Here is a 26,795-nt window from a genome sequence, read left to right as displayed (position 1 = left end):
TATCTCCCCCAAATGTAGAAGATACAGGACCAACACTTCTTGGTGTCTGGAGGGATCGTAGTTGTTTTTGGATGCACCACTTCAAAGCATATGACATTCTGATAAAAAGACAATTCACCTCTTTCAGAATGTCTATACAGTACTGAGGAAAGTTCAAATGCCCATATTGTATGAGCTGTGGAGCCAGCCACCAAGGTTATCAATGAAAGGTTGGAATGTGAGGCCACCATCCTCAAGTTCTATTTTTGTTTCCTTTTGTTGGTTGTTTTGAGTTTGAGAATGTATCATATTACTGCTTTGGTTAAGGGGTTGGGTCCCTTCCTCTGAATCTGAAAGAAACTAATTTCTTTATGGTGATGGCAAACCTCTTCCACTACTTATTTCTCTAGAAAGGTGTTGACTTACTTTCGGAGCTGCTCTCCATGGAAGTGGGAAGATTTTGTTCAGAGGTAGACAAGGCGAAGCGGATTTGAATCTAAGTGAACATCCATTTTGAATAGTAGTCAAATTCCTTCTCTCTCCTGTTATTCTTTGCAACTCTTCCAGATGGCGAGTGATGTCCCCACACTCAAGTGACTATCCGAACGGGGGCAAGAAAAGACTCACTTCTGTGGTGAAGATTTTCCAGCAGCAGCTGATCACTGGTGTGCTCCTCTCGCATGTAGCCTTCTTATGAAGAAGAGTATGCTGTCTTTACTGCTGCTGTAATTGGTGCTACCATTGAAGAGTTTTTATACTCCAAATGAAATAGTTATTTTTTATATGGATGTTTTCTATGATTCTTTTCCAGGATGACCACCTCCATTCGTCTTTTTTTTCACCATCCGCATCAATCTGATAAGAGAATGGAAGGTTCATGATGCACTGCTGTGTCTCAGGATTCAACCAGTCAAGTGCAACTGGGAACTACATCTTAGAACCTGATCATGGCAGCAGCCGTGAGCTGCTAAATCACGAGAATCATCATCTGCACTCATGACTTTCTTTGCAACTAACTTGCCCTAAATCAATACTTCCTGGAAGCCCTGTCTGTCCTGTCTGGGAAGTTTCTCTGAGATGCTCTGTAGGGAATCAAAAAAAGGCTGTATCATATATTCCAGTAATGCGGTAGCCATGGCCATCTTTATCCAGTAGCAGCAGACCCACACATCGTTCTTCCCACTGAATGAAGGTGCTTGCTCTCCTTATCTGGTAGGACACCAGAAGATGGTAAAGAGGAAGGATCTTTCGCTCGGTTTCTTTATATTTCCTTGAAAAAGTCTTGCTGGTGCATATTTGGCAGTTGCCAAAAATAACAGGCTCAACAAACCAGGTACCAATGGCAGAAGAGGCCTAGTGGATGAGTGGTGGTCTCAAAGATCACCAATGTCGCTGTAGGTGGAACAGAAATTGGAAAGTTTATCTTAGAAGCACCTCTCAATAGCACATCATTGAAGTTCATAATACCATCGATTGGGTGATGCCTTCAAAAGTGTGGAATATGTCAGAGTCGGAAAGTAGCTTATGATAAAACAAACAGAAGCAGTGTGTGGTGAACAGGATCCTGACACTCTCCTGCACTGTCTAGCGTGCCAGGAATGTGATCTTTTGGAGTATCTTCTAGAAGAAGACCATAAATGCCTGTGAGGATTTTTGCAGCGTGGTTCCATTGGCACAGGTGCAGGAGTGTGAGGAACTTAATCCATGGGCTGAGGTGGTGGAATTTAAGGTCTTGCCAATGGCAGTAGCACAGGCCTTTGGGGAGTAGCTTGAGGAGCAGGTGAAAGCCTTGGATGCACGGTTGACTCTGGAGCTGTAAAGGGGAGTAACTTCATGAGTCGGTGACAATGCCCTAGATGTATGTAGAGTCAGAAGCCTCAGGCAATCTCTTCCATTTCAGCTTCTTGAACCACTTCTCAGATGGTTTTAATCTGCTTGATGCTGATGTATTCAAGGTTGAAAGATTTTTTTTATGTGTACATCAATGGAGAGTGCCCAGGTGCTGTCTAAAAATTGTCTTGATGTCAGTTCAGAGTGATGCTTCGACTGCAAATTCTCCGACGTAATCCTGGCTGCTGCTTCAAAGTCGAACGATGCTTCGTAGGCATCACGTACCTCGATGATCAATGGGAACAAATTATTTTCTGGCTTGCTGCTTTTTCTCAGGTCTTCACTTATAGGAGTCTGTAGAGAGAACGGAGATATGCTGATAGGAGGGGCCTCTTCTTCGTGCCTACCAAATCTTCTTGAGGAAGATTCCAGGCTTCTTCCCTGTAGGCAATGAAGCCTGATCTTCTCCTGGTTCTTTAGGATGCACTTCAACATTTTTTCACGGTGCTGGTAGCCCCTAAGATCATGACCCTCTGGTAGATAAAGTATGCAGAGGTCACGGCAGTCAGATTGTGAGTTTGTTTTTCCATTATAAGTGTACTTAACAAATAAAGATGGCTTTTTATGGAGTAAAGAAGTCAAATCTGTCAGAAATATTCTTAAAGCACTCAAAATTGCATTAGATATTTAAGTGCTATTTTAAAGGTATGGAAAGGTATTTAACTGAAAAAAGGCAAAAAGGCTAAGCTCAGTGCTAAGGGATCCTGTTTTCAAGAGCCAGAAAAAGAAATTGGCCTGTTACCTGTAGGGCCTGATGGGACACTGGAGGAGTTTGTTTCCGTAAAGTCAGAGTGACAGTTTTTCAATCTATTTCTATGGCAGCCTATCTGCTAACACTTCCCTGCTTGTCCTTTTAGAACGGTTTGTGAAATATGTTTCTAGTAACTTTTTATTGCATTAGCGATGAGTTGAAGATAATTGGCTTGTTTTATTTAAAATGAAAATAATTAAATGCTTTATTTAACCTTATAATAGTCTGTAAAGATTAAAACAATGATCATTCAAAGTCCGCTTTCCAACAGAAAAGAGTTACACTTCATATAAACATATACATATTTAAGTGCTCCAGAATCCCACACATGAACAGGACAAATCAGTCCTTATGACTATTGACGGGGATCCCTGGGAGGAGAACAAAGGATGCCAAAAGTCCAACATGTTTAAGTGTAAGAGCCTGTTTTTACATTCCCACCTATTACACTGAAAAATACCCAGTATCTCATATCAGTACATTATAGATTTTCCCTACCACGCTCAAACACTTCAGTGTCCCATAATCTGGGTTTCATTGGATATCCAATAACACCCTCCATTCACAAATACCATCCCTCACAGTCGTTCCAGATAGAACAAATGGCCATCCTCGAATATCACACGTTAGAAACCTTACACTCTCATGCACACAACACCACAGACAAATTGTTTTCAAAGCGTTGTATAACACTGTTACGCTCTCTCACCCTATACACTTAAACCATTCTAATAAAAAAAAATAACAGCATACATATAGCACACCCTCATCCCCGCAACACTGCACCATAATGACCTACTTGGATGGTGACGCATATATAAACAGAGCACTTTACTCCAGCCGAGTCACAGGCAACCCACCTTTCACTCCAAACCAAACAAACAAAAATAACGAAAGTCCTTTTTACACCCGTCCAGTGGCCTAAAATACTACAATGACGTTTCAAAATCAAACGCAGTTTACTTTCACATTAAGCAAAACACACCATTGAAAACTATGCATTGAACAAATTCTCTACTATCCAAATGCCCACAACTAACACAATCGATTGATAGAATGCCCAGGTCTTCACAAAAGAACAGATGGAAGTTGTGCTACAATGTCACAATGATAGTAAGATCTACTCTACACAAATGGCAATAATATAGAAAAAATATAACATCTTTATTCACTAGTTGTATTCCCTGCAGAAAACAATTCAGTCGGGGTACAGCTGGAAAACAGTGAAGTACTTGGACTGCGTAGAGGACTCTCCCAACTGCTCTTCACAAAGTTAGATGTAAATCTCTCTTAAAAACATAAACAACAGACCCGTCTCTCGCTTAAGACCTACTGATGCCATTCACTCAACTGGTGAGATACTTTAAATAAGGTGGTTGGAAACACAGCGCTCTGAAGTCCAAGATTCGGAAAGCATGTCTACTCATAGACAAACTGCACACGCCTACACAGACAGGGCAAGAAACGCTTTTTTCCTCCCATCTCGGCCTTCACGTTGCAGCACAGATGCCTTTATTCCCTTCGTGTAGCCTCGAGGCTCTCCCTTTATTATGATGCATCACAGCATTCTCGCTTGCTATACTGCTGCCTCGCAGTGACACAGAATAATAATTGGGGCATTCTGTCTTTAAGACATAGCAGGACTAATATTAAATAAAAAATGACATCGGATTCAGAAACAAAATTTTTTTAAAACACACGCATCACAGTGGATGTGACAATATGTTCCAGTGGTGAGAAACAGAGAATCTTGCCTGTTTTGGCACACAGGCGACTAATTTATGAGGCACCGCTTATGGGGAGGCAGCTGCAACAATAACCTGACATCACAGCCTGTTCTACGCTCAGAGCCACGTTCAATCTTTGAGGGTGTATTTTTGGGAGCTGTACTCGAGCATGCACAGAAAAAGACTATGCAATGCTTCTAGGGGTTTGAAGGCCTTTGAGATTTCAGCTCATGCTTTGGAACAGCATCCAGGCATAATACTTTGCAGCATGTTATACGTTTAAGGAAATATTGGAACGATTATCCTAAATTAATCAAATACTTCCACTGTGTTAACGCCCTCGCCTCCAGGTGCATAGGAAGAGAGTGCGCAAGCACCATTCAGAAAATGTACACTTTTAAATATTACTGTTTTTGTGGCGAGGCATTGGTCCTTGTTGCCACCGCCATAAGGCACAATCTACCTAATAAACTGGGAATTCAGAAAATAGAGATAGTAACGACCAAAGGAACGCTGCATTCCTGGTACTCGCTACCCAAATGTTTCACCAGCTAAAAGCTGATGACATTTCCAGGCGGGAAAAAGAACAAAAAAAACGTAATCACTAACTTCTATATTATGTCACGATTTTCGAGGAGCCACTGACAGGGCGAGTGGAAATACCACAGTATTTCAACACCTTGAAAATACGGAAACCCTGGAGCATTGGTAATTATGTGTGCAGAAGTACCACGTCAGTATAGTTATGAAGAATTTGTAGTAGACACAAAATTAAATAAATCTATTTTGAATGCCCTCAAAATAGAAATGCTCAAATTCGTGGTTTGATCAACTAAATCAAAAATCACCTCAATTTTTCATACTGCTGTTTTCCACACAAAAAGATCCAAAGCATAAATGCAGATGTCAGTAGCCCATGCCTGCTACCAATAAAATGGCGTTATCCCACCAAACAATACAGCTTTAACCTTCGCAGTTTCTTTCAGCCTCTTCTACTGATGTTATTCATGCTAGGGATAACACTCTATTCCAAACGACAGACCATGCCAGTTGATCCCAAAGAGCTATTTCTTACAACCACCGTCCCACTGTCACATACCACGAATTGTGTAGATCGGTTACAGCTAACTATAGAAGTGGTACATAAAAAATAATAATTCCGTCCTTGTATATAGGATTGTGAACAGAAAGATGTTACATAATATAATAGAATAGGTCTGTCTATAGAGCGCACATTCATCCCAAGGGCTTGACAACAGACGTGTATAGTTCCCCAACTCAACAGTACTCATTTTAATCGGTTCTCAGAAGGCTAAGTTAACCACTCTGGATTTTTACATTACATAATATTATGTTTCTGTTTATAAACGACATGCAAGACCACCAACATAAAAAAATTCACAAAACTATATTTCGCATAGTGGTCAACGAGTCAATCTTGGCTATTCATAGTATTATTTATTTCTGTTATTCACGCTGAGTTTTGATTAACTCCATACAATTGATTACGCAGAGGCAGAGGGAACCAAATAAAAGCAATCTTCAACCACAGTATATCTAGATCATTATTATCAAACAAGCCAGGCAAACCATTGAAGTTTGCATGTATTGTCCCACACAACAAATGCATCAAGCCCCGCTGAGCCATGTCATTAACAGAATATAACGAAAGTTAGACTCCAATACCTTGGATGGGGATTGAACGCCTAAAGGGACAAAGTATCCTTCCATAAAAGTGCAAGCAATTAAAATCAGACCACCATAATGATGCACCTTATGCAATGGAACGGACAATTAGGGAAAGGCTGCCATATTTACTGTCAAATATGGCCACACGAACCATGATATTTTAACTAGTCTGCTTTTTTTATGGCTGCTAATCCCAAACAAATATGATGTGATCATCCAAGGAATAGTGACACTCATGCACTAATTTTTGCCTGGAAGTCACCAACAGTTCACACTGCGCCCTTATCAACAAACTTCATCATTTTTGTCTTGATGAAATTAACTTTCAATGAGTTGGCAGTACAGTATATCTCCAGCTTTGTTAGCAACCTAGTACAGACCCGTAACTTAATCTAACCATATTATCTGCATACAAAGGCAGAGATTATGCCTTGGTCAAACTTCCGTGGAAAGCTATTGATATGGCTCAGCTCACAATGCAGGTCAGCACGAGAATGTAAAATTTCAAAGCAAATATGCAGCCCAACTTGAGACCTTTGAGGTGGATACGTTGGTGATAGGTAGGGGTCCATCCGAGGTGGTGACGCTATCTACTGCATGCCTCCTAACGGAACACTGAGTATACAACTGACATTCAGCAGCACACAAAGTAGATCCCTATTGGTAGTGTAAATGGCTGACTCAAACAATTAACACATAATATATTGCGGATTTCTTGGCTTTTTCGAATTAGGCCAGGTTGCCAAATTAGGCAGTTTGTCAGGGTGTAAGAATTCTTCCGAAATCCAGTCTGGGTGAATCAGAGAAATTCATGCTCATCCACCCTATCCAGAAGTTGCACAATTAACCTGATGGCAAATAACTTAATTCGCAAGTTCAGCTGGGTAGGCTTATCAAAGATAATCAAATAGTGTGCCTTGGAAGAGAAATAATTTTAAGGATATTTAGACTTCGGATGATTTACAGCGGGCAGGATTTTTAGTATGAAAGGAAATAGGTGAGAAAGAATATGCGTAGAGATAAGCTGAAAGCTTTGAGGCTGTACGTTAACTCCCCAAGATACCTTTTGTTAGCTCTCCACATTGATAATCAAAGGGGTTGGTAGAATACCATTTTGTGGGCCTGTGCCAATAATAATTCTCTGTGATGCTCCAGGTCAGCTCAATGTTTAATAACTATCTTACTGACAGGGATTAATATGGAGATGGACACCCACCAACAGTGCAAGCAATTAACCCTAATGCACCCCATCTGTCCAGGCCAGTTGTTCTAGACATGTTGAGCAGCTCAGCATCTTTGAGATATCATAATTTCTTGAGAATTGTCAACTCTAATCTAAAGCCAAATCCAAAAGCTGCATCATGCTCACATCTTGCTCCTGATAACTTAACTGAAGTAGTCTTCCCAGATGAGACTAGAAATAGTAATCAGCTTATCACTCTTTTGTTCGACTACAAAACCAGCTACCTCCATTAACCAAAATTTGTTTGCATTGTCCAGCTAAAAAAAAATCATCATTAACCTTTTCCAATTCTAATTAAACTAAGCTACCTTTTCATACTATACAATATTATTTTTTAGCGATTGCCTTATTCTCTTAAATTTAGTCCAGGTTAAGCAAATGGTTAATTCCTTGTTACGATCCATAACTCTAATCTATCCATAAACAAACTTACATCTCTACTTAAAATCCTTGCAAGCTAACTATTTAACCTCCGGCATATTTCCCATGAAGTCCATTATTGGCCCTATAAAGGGCGCTCAATTTACCCCGTAAACAGGAACATAGTTTAACTTAAGAAGTAATGATTGCAGAATGCACTGAGAAGCTTTCCATTTGACTTGAAGCCTTCAGCTTCCCATAAGTACATACTAGGTTATGATAATATGAAAAGAATTTCGCCTAACAGAAGGTCTGACCTGAAATTAAATTACAATCTGGGTGGGAAAGATACTGAATGACTGATTCATCAACAACACTGAAAGTCTCACTGAGATAGCTTGGTGGAGGGGTACAGCAAACTGTACTTCTGTGTTACAATATGACTTGTTATCCTACAGTCAGTCTAAAATGTTGTTGGTATGCTTGAAGTTGATGAGTGACGTTTAATTCGTGAAGTTTGACTAGAGTGGGATGGGGCAAGATTGTGCAGCAAATTGCAAGGTCTCATGAGTGTGCCTTGGAAGAGAGACAATCTTAAGGATATTTAGACTTTAGATGATTTACTGGCGGCATCATTTTAAGTATTATAGGAAATAGAAGGGAAAGAATATGAGTAGAGATAATCTAAAAGTGTTAAGGCTGTACATTAGCCCCAAGATACTTTTTTACTCTTTACAAACAGAAAAAGGCCAAAGGGCTATCTTTATGTGGAGCTGGCTCAACTTGAGGCGTAAGTACACTAGGAATGATGCAAGAATGAAGGAAAATGCCACGACATGCATTTAACAGAGAAAAAAATATATAGAGGCCTGTTCAAAAACTGGGTTTTGCAGTACTATAATAGTACAAGTAAGATACTACAACAGGTTATTCACTAACCTACGTGCAGCGGTCTATGCCTCTGCCTCTCCTATCTTTTATGTGCAGAGATTTTCACTTTGAATAGAGAGTTTTCCTCGTACGTAGGTATATATAGTACTAAATGTGGGAGGGATGGGTGGAGTGGCTGGAAAATTAGGAATTTTATGACGAAATGGGAGGGGTTTAGGGTGGAATATGGGAGTGTTATAGTGGTTTAGGGTTTAGTTTGGTTTAGTAAAGGACATGCAAACTCACAAAAGAGTAAGCCTACTGCTGTTCGCAAACTGCCATTCTACTTACTGCAGCCAAAAACACCCAAAATAGTTGTAAATATACTCCAGCACAACATATGGCCAACCAATGGTACTGCAATACACTCCATAGAACATAATTGACGTAAAGACTTGGAAAGAATCTTCAAATCAATTACCTAATTTTAACTTACAAGAGTAAGCTACCCTTGCCAAAAAAGACACATTAGTAAGTCCAGCTCCACACATGGCCCAACACTGGTACTGCAACACTCTCCCATAAGATATAAAGGAGGTAATGACTTAAAATAGAACACAGTAAGAAAAATGTATTACAATAAATTCATTTATTAAACCTTTAAAAAATATGTATAGATTTAGGTTAATGTTGCAAATCTTAATATAAGTTATACAATTTTTTTTTAATATTTTAATTACCTTTTATTTAATTGGGAAGCAAATGTAAAGTTTTTTCTAAAAAGTTAATTATATAACGTATTTATGCACAACTTTTAGTAACATTTAACCACTTTCATGCATCCAACGGCCCCCGGCCATTGTCCGACGTCACCGTGGGCGTGTGTGTTGGACGGCCGGTCAGCACACGCGTCAAAATGTGCACCGCGGCGAAGCAGTTAATACATAAAAAGTATAAATATTTTGCTTTATGTGTTTTATAAATAAACCTTTCAAAATACTTGTGATTTAATAACCTTGAATTAAATATGTATTTCAAAACTACGTTAACAGTTATTATATATAATTAATTTACTTTAACATTTATGAAACTTTTTTTAGCCTATTTTGTTTTACTTTAATGAACGATTATGCATTTTCCTATACTTTACTATAGGGACATCTCCGCCCCAATATAAGATGTCTCAGCAAAGTGTGTAGAACGACAAATACAGTTATAAAGTCACTACTAGTAGTAACTTTAAACACATATGATGTTTTTACTGACTTCACCACCCTGCTTTAGGAGGAAGGAACATTTAAATCTACACTTTTTAGTAACGTTAATGGTGCCTAGTCAAGAATAGTAAATTTACTCAAAAGCATAAAAGAAAATTTACACGCGTAGATGTATTTGCGTGTAAGTTTACCTTTGTGACTAGTCCCTAGAAGGTTTAATCCAAAAAATGGGAACAAACAATTTACAAAAAACAAATGGTGACCAACTAACAAAAATAAGAAATTGAAACAATTATTCATTAACAGTTTAACTAAACTATTCAACTGGAAACAGCAATGTCAATGTCAATGGAACTGGCTAATAACAGAGTGCCTCTTCGTATATTAGTGAGTTTAGGCACTCAATACGTCATCACAAGTGCATTTTGTCACTTATTCTTACACTCATGCATCCATTGAGCCACACAATCATTCACTCTTTCATTCACCCGCTAAGCTGTACCCAGCTGATGAGCCCATAACTAGGACAAAACCGGTCCTGGGTTGCTTATGTTCTGGTACAGGGAAGACATGGCTTGGCAGTTCAGGCTGGACTGTTCCTATTGGAGCAGGGGCAATACTGATTTGCATATCGTCCAAACTGAGGTGGCATGGTGGGCAAAAAACTATGGATTGGGATGCACCCGAGAATTGCCAGCAGTTGAGATTAATTCAAGCATTCCATCCAGCACCTTGTTGCTTTTGTATTTGACGTCCTAAGTGCACAGGGTTTGCCCCAATATGGGTCACGGGCTCACTGTGCTACTGTAACAAAATCTATACCTGGCTGAGGTCCCTAACTAGGGGGAAACTAGTCCTAGGTTGTTTGTGATCAGGGAGGACCTGGACTGGCATTTCGGGTTGGACTGTTCCCAGGAGGAGCAGGGTAAAGGTTGTGGAATTCCACTAGCACGATGCCTGGGACAAACATGTGTGTTCATGCCTATTGTGTCCTAGGGACAAGAAGGCCTGACCCCCTGCAGCACAAACCCTTTTGCTGCCAGTTTACAGTGCATTATGAGTCCGGGAAGGGCATTGTCTGTAGTGAAGGTATATTTGAGTCCATATGTTAATGCTGTTCAAAAATGCATTTGTGGTTTATCAATGCAAAGCTTTTATTATTAGTGTTAGCATTTTAATGAAATGCTTCAACCTCGGACTGCACTACTGACAGTGGTTCAAGTATAAAAATGTGTATATACTTTTGTAAAGTTTAGCAATATGAGACCAAGTATAATGCTCCCAGAATGCTTTCTGATTAGATGCAAATATTTGCAGAAGCTTGATAACCAGGTTGATGATTCTTTGCTTTCAAAATAAAATGTTCACAAAAAAATGCAACTAGGAAAAACAATGCTTTGCTAAACTACCTTTGAAGTTTGGGCACCATTTCTTTGAAGCATCATTTAGTAAAATGTGTTGATGCATGCAAGTATTTCCCAAAAATATTTATAATGTAAAATCAGTGTAACCAGTTTCAAAAAGATTACAGGAAACTGGTGGTCAGCCTTTCAGTTATGTCAATGCGCGTCTTTTTTTGGCATTTTGTTTTTGTAAAACTTTATTGTTATGGGAGCTGCCAGGCTCTCACCATTATAACAGACATTGGCAAAAAGCACACATTGCGTTCCTGACAGTGAACAAAACTACTTTGTATGCAGATATGCTCCTTGTTAAAGAGCAGAATGCTTTCACTCACAGTGAAGCCTGGCGATAGATGGATATAGAGAGCGATAGAACACAAACAATTTTGGTTAACACTAATTAGTGGCCCAATTATTAAAGAAAGTCTCGAAAGTGCACCTATCGTATGTGTCCTTGCATTAGTGCATTTTATAGCTTTAGTGAATTCACAGGAATTTACAGAAGTAGGCCAAGAAATCATACTCCTAGAAAATATTTGGGAACTGCATTTTAGCACAAGCAAATATGCATGTGTAGCTTTGCTCATGTGAAAATCTATTGAGAATATACAAGTTCCCTTTCCTTCTAACCACTTTTTTCCTAACCCTAGAATTAGTATTACTTCTGCCATTGTCAGAAGTAAGTTTCGTACCTTCCTCAGTAAGGGAAATGATCAGAGAAGAGCTGGTGAAAGCCGTTTAAACATGCAAATTAGTAGGCTTGCACAGTCTTAAAAGGGCATTCCAACCCTGCATCTGTTGCTTACCACTACCATCAACTGATCTGGGAAAGATGCCAACATAAGGGAATTGCTAGTATTCAAACCCTACTATAGCAAGAGTCCTGGCATAATCAGAGAGGTTACATCAGAGCTCTTATATATTGAGATTAATTCCATAATTTGTTGATGCACTACATGGTACAAAAGGGACAAGTGGATTATGTTCCCGGACAAGTAGATTTATGAAACAACCTGCACGAAGGACAAGTGAATATCTTATTTAATTCCACACCCCTGAAGACTGATATGCATATGACTGGGTCCAAATTGAGGTGGCATGTGGGTGAAAAATGATGGATTGGCATGCGGCCAAAGCGATTGCCAATGGCTGAGAATAATTCAAGAATTCCATCCATCACCTTATTGTTTTTTTATTAAAGAGCCCCAACTAGGGCTAAACCTGTCCTAGGTTGCTTGTGTTGAGTTTCAGGGAGGACCTGGGCTAGTAGTTCAGCTGGAATGTTCCCAAGGGGAGCAGGGTCAAGACTGATTTGCATATGGCAGGGTCCAAACTGAAGTGGAATGGTGGATGAAAAGCAATGGATTGGGATGCGGCCCGAGCGACTGAGATTTATTCAAGCATTCCCTTCATCACCTTGTTGTTTCTGTAAAGACTTTAATATAGTCTGATAACAATCACCTTTAATAGCATATTAGCTTTAACATAGGAGTTACCAATAACTATGTCAAGTCTATGGACGGTCCTGTAATTATGCAATAAACAGATTAGACCTGTGGCAATTTACTTAACTAATGAAGCCATTAGGCATATAGCTTTTTTTAATGGCTTGGATCTATAGTCAACTCAGGCCTACTGCATTAAGCATAATCTTTCTCACAAGGAAATCATCAGTAAAACAATCATTAAATTACAAATAACAGTTGACAAAATAACATATAGTCCCTCCTAAAAGGGCCTACCAAGGATTATCACATCATAAAACTGCTACTCCCAGGCTTTCTCAAGAGTAGATATACCTAAACCAAAATGTTTCCCTGCTAAGGTAATCTGTGAGATTCCATACCCAAAATTCACCTGCAGGTTTTATTACAGTAATAATCCACCTGTACATTAACTTATGTTTTTCACAATAGGTAGGTCAAGCCTACTGCCTATGTTATAACTTTACATAATAAACAAATCAGACTTGTTGCACTAGATATGAATTTTCTCAGTGAATGAGTCAGGCCCATAGCCTTGATCATTGGCTTGTTGACATACTCAGGCCTACAGTATTGAGCATAAGCTTGCCAAACAAAAACCAACTGTCATGTATACAGTCTTATAATTGCAAATGTGTGCCAGATTACAGTAGGCAAAACAATATTCAACCCCTCAGAAGATAGCCTAACAAGAATGTTTACAGTGTACATAATCTACCGCCATGGTTTGCTAGAGGTTTAAAGAAGGCTAAACACTTGGATAATCAGTGAGAATCCATACAACAGATTAACTTTCTAAACTCCAACTCAGCCTAACAGAAACCCACCAGTAAAAGTTTATGTAAGAAATTGATTGTTTGTTGTGGGGCGTGTTAACGCTTCTCAAACAACAACCACATTCTTTGTCATGGTGAACCACAAAAAGTCACTAAATTAACCTGTGTTTAACACTCTGGTACCTTGGCACAACAGCAGGCAGGCTTACCTTAGGGGCAATGTGTAAAGTATTTATGCAGCACTGAAACAGAGTGCAAAACGACTCTTGAAAAATCTCACACCAATTTAGAAAAATAGAAAAATAATAAATAAATAAAAGGACACCAAAATGAATTAAATCCAATCAGTAGAATCAAAGTTGTGAATTTTTAACGTTTTTTGTGTGAAAAATATCGTTCAAAGATCTGACTGCAGAAATCTAGAAGCGTGAGACTGGGACAAATTCAAAAGTTATGGCCGACCGCAACGGAGAGCAGTTCAGATACAAGAGGTGTATTGTGTCCGGTCTCAGCTTACCTTTGGACTCAGAAGGAATTTCGAAGAAAAATGTCTGAGAGGATAACGTTCAGTGGTGGAAGGCAGTGTGCGGTGTCCGAGGAGGAAGAGGAGGCCTTGTCGTTGAGGAGCAGCTGGAGGAAGTAGCAGTGAAGATTTCAACATTCAGACTTTGTCACTTTTTTGGAAGTCAAAATTCTCCAGCATGATTAAGCTGCAGGCTACAGCGAATAAGGACTCCTCGAGGACAGATACCTTTCTGAAGAGGACCAGCTGAACAGGATTTGCTGCTGCTCACAAGAACATAGCTGGAACAAACGCAAAGTCAGGACGACCAGGGATGCACCGTGGGCAGATTGACAAGCAGGTAGGTCCCGGTCTGCTGTCGGTTCTCAGGCTACTTTTTGGTGCAAAATGTTTTAGTCCCAAGTTTTCATTTTGGCTGTTAGGGCACCTCTAGCACCACTTCCAAGAGACCAGGAATGGTGGGGAACCTCTTGGAATACAGGGATCACTTCAGGCAGGATCCAGGTGCTGACTCATTGTTGTATTGTTGTTGGAGTTTTTTTGTGTCCCTGTAGCCCAGAACAGGAGGCCAGCCAACTAGCCCTTGGAATCACTCTAGCAGGCCTAGGATCAAGCAGCAAAACAGGCCTCGAGCAGCAGGGCAGTCCCCTGAGGGTACAAGTCAAGCTTCAAGCAGAGAGGCTGTACTGTGAAGTACTAGGTAATCCTCAAGCAGCAGGACACTCCTCTTTAGTACAAGGCAGTCCTTCTGGGTGTCCAGGAGTGTACTGAAGAGTTAGTCTTAAGGTATTATATTTATAAATGGTGCCAGTCTTTGAAGTGGGAGAAACTTCTAGAGATTCACCCGCATCCAGTTCTTGAATTTCCTTCCTCCTCTGCCCAGGCTCCAAGAGGTCTAGGGTGACAAAGAACTGGTGTCCAAGTTATTTGTCAGTGTGATGAAGCATCCGCTTTGAAATGTAGGTGGGGCTGGGAACAGCTGTGTCCCTCCGATCCTGGAAGGATGGTCCTTCCTACCAACTCCTAGTACCCCTTTGTCTCACTGTCTGGGAGGAATATACAAAAGCCAACTGCAAGCTATTTACTGTCATATGACCCAGGGCACACGCACCAAATGGTTAGGACAAGATAAGGCCAACTTTCTTAAAATAGCATTTTCAGAATTTTGACATAAAATCCAACTTTATCATTAAAGAGGATTTTAAATTACAACTATTTTGAGACCAAACATGACTTTTCTACCTGCCCTCAAACAAAAGCTATCACGTATTAAATGTAATAAGATAACCCAATGTTATCCTATGGGAGAGGTAGGCTTCACAGTGAAAAATAAATGTGGAAGTTTTTCCCTACCAGGACATGGAAAAATTCAAATGGACATATCCAACTTTGTTAATACGCTGCACCCCGCCATGTGGGCTGTTTAGGCCCTACCTTAGGGGGTGACTTCCATATAATTAAGAGGGAGGTTGAGGTCTGGCAAAAGGTTTATTTTGTCACATTGAACTGGCACTTTAAAAATGCACAAGCTGCAATGCAGGCCTGAGTCATGTTTTAAATAGCTACTGAAGTGGGTGGCACAATAAGTGCTGCAGGCTCACTAGTAACTTTTAACTTACAGGCCCTGGGCACATGTTGTACCACTTTACTAAGGACTTACAAGCAAATTAAACGTGTCAATAAAGTGTAGCCCAATTTTCCCATGTTTTAAAGAATGACCACAAGCACTATAGCAATGTTTAGCAGTGGTACAGTGCACAAAGTACTAATGCCAATAAAAATGAACTTCAGCAACAGGGGGTGAGTAGGCAAAAGATTTGGGGGAACACCACCTTAAGGGCTGTCAGGTTTAACAGTCTATTTGCAGGAACACATGTTTTCAAAATAAACAAATCAACATGCTGATTTTGTTGTCATGCTTCATAATAAACTAATAAAACATGTGGCATCTGACATATCGTTTCCCAAATTAGGAATAAAGCCTTCCCATAATGTTTCTTATTAAACTTGTCAGGCCTATTCCCCTGATCATTGACTTGTAAGAATACCCACCCCAATCCTACTGTATCAAGCATAAACATTCGCACAAGGCAACCGTACAATAAAGCACTTTTTCAGTGGAAGCACACAGTTCCTTTCCAGTCACATGCTGTACTCGAGGTAAAATACATGTAGACAGAGTCAAAGATCTCTGAAAGGACTTTTGATCTTGATAAAATAGGTTGACGGCTGCTTCTCTTTGAACCAGACCTAAAAATCAAATTAGTCATCACAAAAAAAGTCTGCAAACAGTCTCTGTGCCCACTAGAGGGCATCGGTAAGTAAGGATATTCACACCGGATAGCAGGACTTGTAGAAACAGATCAGCAATAGGCTCAAACTGGCAAAAGAAAAGGTTCTTTGCCAAATACGCTAAAATTTCAGTGTGATTAAATGTTCTCATTCGGGTTTACTAGTGATGAAAAACAAATTACATTTAAATGTATTGACACTTTTGCCCAGTGGTGTTAACACAGGATATTAACGATTGGAACCAGAGATAAAGAAACCACGTCTAGGAAGGTCTACGCGGATACTTCTAATAGGGAGGTCCTGCACTACTTGCTTCTGAGGGGGTTTTGACAGGATCAGCGTCTGGTACCCCATCTCTGCACTGACAATCTGTTTAGGTAAATGAGATTTGAGTGAGGGATATTTCCAGTCTGGCTAAATTGCTCCTAAAAAGAAACTTGTAGCGAGCAAACAATGAATTCAGGATTCCTATCATTTGACATCACACCTGGACTGGACTGGTTCTTGGTTTCCTTCAAGGTCTGAAACAGCTGGACAACACAGCTATAATGTACTGCCTCCACAGGACTTCTAGGTTCTTGGTTTCACAGCAAGATGGGCTCACGGCTCCAGTGGAGCTTGTCGTGGTTCTGGCATAACATCACTGGAGGTACAATTCATTCCAACAGGGACATCAGCAAGCAAGACAGAGCTTCAGCTTGGTGAGTGTGTAGGCACTTCGAAAATTTAGAAGACGGAGTTCTACAGCTTGGCGTTATAAAACAAAATCCCAGCCTCCAGACGGGTATGGAAACTACCAAATAGAGAAATAATGTCTCTTGCTCTTTGCCCAGAAACCTTTTTTTCCAGAGGTGTGGGTGCAGAAGCTCCCTTTTGGCAGCCCATATCCTGCCTCGTCAGAAAAGTCCCCATCCAAACTTTTCATGCAGGTGCTTTCTGCCTCATTGGTCACAAGGCCTTGTTAATTTAAATGCTTCCGACACTGGAGAGTCAGAGCTGGATAGACTCTAGCTATGGTTTTCCCAAAATCTGACCACTCATGGCATGGGGGAAGCCTCAGTATCATACACTTCAACAAATTAAAATGGAATAAGCCGTCAAGAAGCACACTTCTAAAAAAATATCCCTAAATACTACCTCATATCTGAATTAAGATACAACATTCCAGTCAAATATACACATAAGCTGGCATGAGATGGGCAGGGAAACTCCTCTTAACCCCTAGTTAATCAGGAGAGTTTCAGAAAGTAATTTCCAAAATATATTTCAAATTCTTGTAGAAGTAACTTGAAAACATTTTAGATTAATTAGAAGTGTGTTCCTAATGTTCAATGTTGCCACCACGATATAAGAGTAATGCACCTTCTTTAAACAGGTAGTGTCTCCTTTTATGGCTGGCAACTCTTTCAAGCAGTGTACCTGTAGACTCGCATCACAGAGACACATTGCGATTCTGCGGAAGTGTAACTTCGGGAGAAAAAATGTTAGGCTTAGACTGGCCGAGCTCAAGCTAAAGCTGAGAGCATGCAAATCAATCTGTGCTGCTAATTCAAGGACATCGAAATAAACCTGATATTGGATCAAGTTATGGGGAAGTCGCGAATAAATTATGCAACTAGAAAAGACAAATTATTTGGCAAATCAAGTTCAACCTAAGTCCACAAAACAGCCTCAACCGTGTCATCTGTGCGACTGCTTTTAGTGGAAGTTATTCTTCCACATGAAACACGTGAAGACTGAGAAAATTCACACAATACACAATCCTCAGCAGAGGCCCAAAAAGAGAGTAAAGACAATTTAAACATACGCTAAAGGCAAACAGCACTTGGATTTCCAAGAGATGGGGTTGTCAATGGATGAAACTGTATTTAAAGCTGGGTTTTAGAGCCTGAATCTGGACTGAATCTCGCGAGGAAGCAATGGTGGTGTCTGGTGCTACCATAAAGAAAGTGCTTTCTTTAAATATTACAATAATATGTGATCTCAGGATTAAACTAATAGTACTTTTCTCCAAAACAATGTTGCATGTGATCACTAGATTTATAACTTAAATCTCCCTATGATTCAAAGATTCCTCCTTTTACTGTGACCCTCGTCTCCTTAGTCTACTTTATGATGTTACTTTAATGCTTCAAGCACTACGAGATGTGCACCTAGCGGCACACACCGCTCTAAAGCAAAGAAAATGCAACGAAACTATATTAAAAAGGGCCTCTATGTAAGATTACAATGCCACAAAGCCACACAAATAAAACATCTCCTGGTCAAGTAAACCTGAATACAGGCCAGTTCATCTTAACTTCATACTACAAAAACCCTGCTGTCCTTATCAAGTCAGTTAATGGCTATGCTAATATGTTAAACTGATCATCTGTCAGATAATCTGAAAAGGTGTAAACCAAATAACTGCAAGTTGCAATACAGGGCTTGTTGGACAGACCAGCTGCCAGATTTCCAGGCATCAACCACCATCACGAACGTCCATAAACATGAGTGCCGAAAAATAATGATGTGTCAAGCATGAACATTGTGTAGTGATCAAATTGTGTTAAAAGGAAGTCCACAAACCTCCATGGAATGGGTGTAAGTTACCTACACCATGGCCAGGAAACTCCAAGTGCGGCACCGAGTATAAAGCAATAGCAGGCAGGATCTTGCCACTTCATTCCGAATACACATGCTTTGGTAATGTGTTCTTTGTAACACTTATCTTCCTCTAGAACGCACCGAATGAAATTGGCTATTGTACCTCAGAATGCATGCAGATGGTTAAACTTCTCGCCTTAAAACCTGTAAAAAGAGACCAACGTTCACACGGGGTGGCAAATTGGTTAATGATGGGTTTTGGAGTACCAATACTTGGGAGAAGAATGTTGACAGTTGCTTATAAATACTTATTGAAAAAGTGAATCCACCGTCCCACCCACCTCTGACTCCTATGCTAATCAAACTTACTTGCTATAACGAGGCAGTACTACCCCATTGAAGCAATTGGTATCAAGTACACTCTAATGTTAACAGCAGGGCGTGTTAATTTGTATAAAAAAAAAAAAAAAGTGCTGGTCCCAAAGTTTTACTTAGAAGCCTGCGGCCGGCACTACGAACATCATGAGTACCGAATACCAAGGCTGTGTAATCTTCAGTCCACTTAATGTTCTCTTTTATCCACCACCAGGCACTCCCTGACCTGTTATCTTACTCTTGAACGTTCCTTTGCATGTCAGCTTTCTATCTTCATCACTGTTTTCCCATATGTCTCCTTCTTTCCCCTTTTAAGTTTACTCTTTCTTGCTCAAGGTGAATGTCTGATGAGGAAAAATAAGTTGCTCCCCAAATATGAGTGCCGGTGGACCACACCTGCAACCAACGGCTTAAATTAATCAACACAGCAAAAGGGATAAACATGAAGAAAGAATGCTAGTTTACAGCATCATCACCATTTATCTGTCGTGGAATTCATTCGAACGATATAACCTATATTTCATCACTCAGTACACTAGTGCTTAGTGACTGAGAACACTGCGGACTATCAACATAGTCAATGGCAGGTGTGGGAATGAAATCACAAGAACAGTAGATTTCTATTGAGCAGACATGATCAAATACAAGTTTTACAGTATGTATTCTGTGGATTGAGGGTGTGTTCATATATATCACAGCTAAGGAACCACAACCAGCTCACACCACCTGCGGCATGGACAATCAACAACTGTAGTCAAGAGTTTGCTTTTCCAGCCAACTAAATAAAATAGAACGACAAAAATACTAGGAAATCATTGAAAAGAAGTGTGAAAATCCACCTTGTGAGCCGATTGGTTCACCGCTCGCTTGTTACATCTGATCTTGCTGTTGCAGGTAGATGTTCATTCAACTGGGTTAAACAATTACCACTCTGTATTACGCCAGACTTCAGAAAACAACTCTACAAGAGCGCAGTGCCCAGTAAAAACTTCTGCTAAGGGATAGTGTCAGTTTATCTGATTACTGTAATCTCTCAATTCACGAAAGGACATTGAATAGGACAGATTGTTTCCCATGAATTCATCTTTACAGTAACATGAAGCCACACTAAATAAAAATGCATTAAGGTGAAAATTCCAGGGGTGGGCAACGATCCATTTAACAAGAAGCAAAATACTTTCCACTTACATTGGTTAAAACTGTAAATACTCCACACGCTAAACATCAGTGTTTGTTGGCCTTTGCTCCTCCACCACCCCAAAGTTTGTGTACCACCCAACTGTCTTATGAAACAGCTTGTTAAAAGAATGGAAACTCCATACAGTTGTTGGAGAATACGTATATTAGATGGAAAAAAAACACAGGGCAGGATTTGAAAAGGAGAACAATTAAACTGTTCGAGTGTGATATTTCATCCATCTGGGTTTAAGGCCAGTGACCATGGAAATGTATTGACAATTCACTCCTCACTCACAGCCCTGTATGGAACATTTATTGCAGAGTGTATGTCCTTGGTTGGCATGTCTTCCACTGCAATGCAGCCTAGCAGCTAAGGCTACCCTGGTTATTAGGGACGGGTCCATGACGTTTTGCAGATGGTTTCCCCCTAGACCAACAGGGAAATGGAGGGGGGGGGGGGGGAGCCGAAAATCAGGTTAATTCCCAGTGGTTAAAAAAGCGCTGTCGCAAATATTTGCATTCAGCACTACTTTCTGTCTCAAGTCCTCCGTTTCACTAACCCATCCTCAAATAAATTAACTAGGCCTTCCGCTTTTTCAGATTCTGAACGCAGCCCCTGCTTCCCCATACCACAATAACATATGCCTAAAGCTTCAGAGCCTAGTTTACCACAAAAAGTTGAGGTATTTTAAAAGTTGTATTACGTGTTTTGCCCAGACTCACAGGATGTTGAGCGGACGCTGAGACTAGAACTCCCCAACTCCAAAGTCGGCAGTTCAGTCTTAAATTACGATAAGGGGCACCCACAAACTTATCACAGATCTCGTCATCCAAGAGATATTTGTAGTATGTTGGCGTTTGGGCAGAGTGGCTGTTTTAACAGAAAAGCCCTTCGGTCAAGGCGGACTAGTACTGTTTCTCCTCCACGTTCACGCACGAAGCAAAGAACTATTCAGGACATGAAGGCGGCTACGTGAAGTGAACGTTCTATTGACGTCAGACGTCGGATGCCGCGGTTTCTGTCACACCTGGTCATTCTCTGGGTACCAATTATCACGCAGCACGGGGTTTGCTGGCTGCGTCGTCTCGGGGTTGCGTATATTTCTGGTTTTAGGGGCCTGTTGGCGCACGCTGATTCGGAGCAGGGAGTCCAGTGTTCGGGGCAGGTCTGGCCTTCTAAAGACCGTGTGTTGCTAAGGGAAGTCCTGGGAGAGCAGCAGCTGCTCAAGGGTTGCACTGCCAGGATTCAGTGGAAGAAATTAAACGAGCGCTGGATATTCACCTGGAAACGGGGACGTTGACACTGTTGTTTTCCCAGGGAACCGCCCTCTCTGGACTGCGGCATGTATATGATAATCTCAGGCCCTAAGAATGCCAGCGGTGTCCGTATAACATCGGTGAAACTTTTAATATGTGAATAAATATCTATCTTTCCGAAGCATGGGTCTGTGTTGCTATGATATCAGTTAGTTGGAGGTTAAACAAAGTGTATCCAAATACCTGCAGGTGCACTGTGTAATACGCATGAACAGATACCTTTAGTTCATGCCAGGACACTAATACCCTGCTGTAAACGCTAACAAAGATCTAATTCCCCCATGAAAGCAGCCGAGGCACTGCCGGCCGTCCCTCCCCCGCAGCACGGGGGACTAGGGGCTGCTCGCAGTTGAGGACGGCGCGTGCATCCCTAACCCGGCAGCTGTGTAGGCAGACTCTCCCATTAGCAGGGCTTGCAGTAGGCACAGAGAGGCCAGCGAGCATCTCGGTAAGTGCACCTGCGTGGGAGAGAACACAGGGAGGGGGACACCAACTCTTCAGGTCCCCCAATCTATCATGTTCCCTCTATTTAGCCCACGGTCATTGAACATCTGCGATCAGGGAGACTCAGGGGCCGTCATCAGATTCGTGGGGAGCACTGCGAAAGCAGCAGCGACATTCTGAGGCAGGGAATTCCCAGCTCAGAACAATGTATGCCAAGGCACTTCACGCGCCTACCCCATGAATGCGCACGCTGCATGCAGGCCTTGCGACGGTGGAAGATGCGAATAGAGCTAGTAACCCCCGCCCCAAGAAACGCCGCTTTTGACGCCACCTACGTAAGCGAGTGTCCACGCGGCTCCCACGACAGGCGCCTATTCTGGGCGCAGCAAGTACACACCTCTTAATATGCTATTTTAAACTCCTGCAGTTATTGGGGGATCGAGGAATAACGAGCACTCAGAAATGATAGATAGAAGTGCGCTATATTAAAATGTCAGGGACATCTGGCTAGTGTGAAGTTACTACTTTTGTGCATTATTAATTCTTTACCGTAAACTAAACTTCCTTAAAAGCCCGCGGGGTGACTCCGATACCCTGGCCCAGTTCAGAACTGCAATCCCTCTGTCATTTGCATTGGTTTTTCCTTACACGCACTTCAAAGCGGCTAGGACCATAATATTAGTAGATCTCACTGCTGAGTCATAAATAGCTGTCTATAGACAGTAAATTGTTAAATGCTTTTTAAAATTAGCTCTGCATTTATTGGTCTTCGCCTTCAGTGTGCAGGATATGCAAGTCTACGGAGAAGCCACGCTCGGCTAGCTCTTTATGGCTTGTCAAACTGTACGTGTCATGCTATTGGAACCTCTTAAAATCGTGTAGCCGGACAGGCCACTGCAAGTCCAAGTGTCCCAACGCGATATACTATTCGGTCACTTCATTTGAAATATTTTCCTATGGGAGATATTTGACTGCATTAGGCTTTGCCACGCCCCTCCCCAACTACCAAAAGCCGTTTAACTTGTGAGCGGTGAATGGCCAGGCGCTCTCATTAACTTCAACCAAGAGGCAACACTCTTCCCAGCCATGCTTGTATAGTTCTGGAAGAAGCCAGCCCGCTACACACATCAATCTAGGACGCACATGGGCGCCGTCTCTGCACCCAAAAAGCACTATCAAAGCTATGAGTTGGCAGCCATCCCATATCCAAAGGACCAGTGTCCCCTCCCGCCCCCCTTGCATTCTGGTACATGCAGTCCTGCATTTAAAAAACGAAAAATAAAAACTACAAAGACCAGGATGCAAATTATAGCCAGATCTGGAAGAAACATTCGCCTGGTGTTGAAACGAAACACAATATAAGACATGCCCGCAGAAGTGATTTGTAATGCACCTACCAAACCTGTTGTGGTCTTGCCTGGTTCCCTGGATAGTGCCATTTGGGAATATCTCCAAGTGAAAGCCAGTCCTGCAGTACAGCTGCCTTCGCCGGAGGATCCCCTTTAAGTGGTCCAGGTCAGTAACCCCCGGGCCCCGGGGCAAACCCCCGGTCTCGGACTGGCTCAGGTGCTCGCTCAGCAGCATGGATCCGTCCACTGGCAGCACGGGTACGCTCCCAAATGCCGCCGCCGCATCCTGCACACCGAAGTAGTTCCCAACTTCCCCCAGGGGAGCCATCGGGGAGCTTGCCTTCAGAAAGGGGAGCCAGCGGCGGAGAGGAGGCGAGCACACCCGGGAAAGTCGAGGTGAAAAGCGGGCAGCGCCCTCCCCAACTGCGCTTACTGCCCTGGATCCATCCGATGCAGAGCAGAGAAGGTCCCCTTCCCACCTAGGATAATCGGTTGAGGTTCAAGGTCAAACCGCGCCAAGTCTAAGGAGTCACCCGTGTGCACGGATGCACTGACATCCTTATAAACGGGTATCCCAGCTCCTAGCAGGCGGCCAGGTCTTCAGCCCATCCAGCTGTCAAAAGGAGCAAAATCCATAGTTCCTCCATTTGGTTCAAACTGAGAATGATCATCGCAACTTAGAACAGCCAGGGTGCGTTTTTATTATAAGGATGCACCGGCTACGTCAGGGTGTACGGATCCTATCCTCCAGAAAGGCATGCGCCGTGCTCGCACCCTGTAGCAGACCGCCTGCATCAGCATGAATCCTGGAGGGAAGGCAGAGGGAAAAAAATCAAAGCCTTGCGGGTCGTGATCAGTCAGAGCTCTCTACCAGAAAACAAACACGCACATACATATATCTATTTTGAAATAACTTTTCAGGCCCCAGACTGGTGCTGCAGCAGGGTGGTCAGAGGGATGGGTCCTTGGTGGCTGTCATCAGGCGTGAGGAAGGTGCCCCTGGGATGGCTAAGGACAGGTGTTGCAGTAGCAAGGACGGAGCTGGCTCTGCATCGACAGTATGTCAGTCCGAGCTCTGGTTCTCCAGGCAGCAGCAGTGAGGTGAGCTGAGCTGGTGCACTATGGGCAGAGGTCTGTGGTGGCGTGCTGCCTCCTCCTCCAGCAGAAGGCTGGGCTCGCCTCTTCCATCCACAGCAGCGCGCAGAGTGGCGCAGGAGCGGGCATAGGGCTGGGTTTAAGGTGCTCTCGGTGGCGCGTCGCCGGGTCCTAGCGCCCGTCCCCCACCTGGTACTGCAGGCCAGGAGAGAGAGAACCCGGCTCACCTTCTGCACGCTGCGGCAAGGCGGGTCACCAGTCACCTCAGAAGAGAAGGGGATGTGAGCCGACGAGGAAGGCTGACTCGGCAGCTGGAAATAAGCTCAGCAAAGCAACAGAATGCTTTTGGTGGCACGTGAAGGGGCAGGCAGACCATTAAAAAGTGTGTGCTATCGTGTCCACAACTTCGTAAGTGTTATATGTTCAACGGAATGAATATGCCCTGGCATAACGGATAGCATTATGTGGAAATGTCAGTTTTAATTTCCGCTCGAAGTTATCAGCAAAGAACACGTGTTAAATCACAGCAAACCAATTTAAAACATCTACTCACTACTGATGCCAGACTGCTAAACACTGCGCTATGGGAAGGCGTGGACTCATCATGCGGGTTCCCTTCAAGATCGTGCCATGCGTACACAATATTTGTCCTACTCTATTCAGTTATTTAATACCTTTTTTAACTAACCTTGATACATTTCTCGCCGCTTGTATCTGAATGGCGTAGTATTAGCAAGGGCTGAACAGTTAACGAAAGAAGTGACACGCCTTACAAGGGAAAAACCAAATATCTCCAAAAAGCGATGTCCCTCGGAGTGCGCCAGTTAGTTTCTTTCAGCAGCCCCGCCTCAGGGTTAGCTCAGACGCAGAGATAAGAGACCTCGCCCATGGAGAGCCGCAGACCGAGTCGGCGAGTTTGATGCACCGCCCGCCTCAACCTATTTTGAAATGTGTGACACCTGCCCGTGCGAACGCTGTGCTTACTGCATTTTAAGGTGTTGCGTGGTTCAGCTTCAGCGTGTTCTGCTTTAATGACTCATTTCAGCGTTGAATGTTGTAGTATTCAATTCATCAAAGTAATCATGTTCACACAGAAAGCACTCGCATCAGACATGACACCTTTACACTGTAAATGTTCACTGACCCAGCAGTTAGGAAACAGGTAATGCTCACAGGCCCAGCAATACCGCACCCTATCGCACACAAACTGTAAATCAATATGCCAGCCTGGTAAAATTATTAATCAAAGCATTTTTTTTCGTTCATCACACAACAGTTTCACAAACATGCAACAGAACACAATAGTCAAACCATCCTGCGCCCTGAAGCACAGAACACGTTAGGCAAACCACCCTGAAGCACACAACATAATAGACGGCGATGGACGTCAAGGTTCCCCAAAAGTATAACACCCTCTTCACTCGTCCCAACAACAACAATAACAGCAAACACCATAGTTCAAGCATACAGCACAACACCACAGCCTTACATTTGGCAACGCCATTCCACCAACAATAGCCCACCCTTAGACTACCATCTCTCACAATCGTCAGAACAAGTTAGTCCAGTGGTGCCTACACTTTTTAGAACCACAACACAATTTTTTGAACGACAAACCTTCGTGACCAGCCTAGCTTTAATGGACATGAGGTGGGCAACTTTTTTTAAATGTAACTAAAGCGTTGTGTGATAGCGCACTGTCATTTACAGACAGCACATTTTCCATTGAAATGGCCCCTACATTTGCACAGACATTCAGTTTTACTGATAAAACTATATTGCACACTAATGATAATGTGTGGAAATGATATTTCAATAAATATTTATTTGTGCATCACCAAGTAAAGTGTCTTGATTTATTTTTATCCGATTAAAATCTTTGTTTCCATCACAGTTAAAAATGCGAAAAAAGTGCTTTCCTAACACTACTGGACTTGCAAGACCTCCATCTAGATATTAGTCTTGACCTCCACCGAAAGGAGCTGAAGGTCCAGGCCCTTTGCACCACCATGGCAAATGCCACTCCCTCATCTGTAGCCACGGTAGGGGGAGAAAGCATGCCAGAATCTGGAGACGTGTCCAGTCCACTGGCCTCACCCACCTCCTCACACCAGTAAATTTGTTAAGGCTGGTTTTCTAAAGGGTCCAGTGACCCTTTCCAATCTTCTTCCACTCCTAGCCCATCGGAATAGGGCTCAGAAAACAACCTAGGACCTGGAAGTTTTGTCGGCGCCGATATTGGCGAA

At 42.2% G+C, this 26,795-nt stretch overlaps 1 protein-coding gene across 2 annotated transcripts in view; it reads right to left on the bottom strand.

Annotated features, from left to right (window-relative positions):
• The window catches only part of FGF9 (fibroblast growth factor 9), a 108,846-nt gene extending 84,208 nt beyond the window's left edge, over positions 1–24,638 (bottom strand). For both annotated transcript variants that reach the window (XM_078657091.1, XM_078657092.1), the window contains exon 1: positions 23,503–24,638. In XM_078657091.1, the coding sequence (XP_078513217.1) occupies positions 23,503–23,782 (280 nt within the window). In that variant the 5' untranslated portion in view covers positions 23,783–24,638. The remainder of the gene's footprint in view (positions 1–23,502) is intronic.
• Between the last annotated feature and the right edge of the window lie 2,157 nt (positions 24,639–26,795).

Source organism: Lissotriton helveticus, chromosome 8, assembly GCF_964261635.1.
Source record: "Lissotriton helveticus chromosome 8, aLisHel1.1, whole genome shotgun sequence".
Taxonomy (NCBI): domain Eukaryota; kingdom Metazoa; phylum Chordata; class Amphibia; order Caudata; family Salamandridae; genus Lissotriton; species Lissotriton helveticus.
The sequence above is the reverse complement of the archived record's forward strand: the minus strand, read 5'-3'. Positions and strand labels throughout refer to the sequence as shown.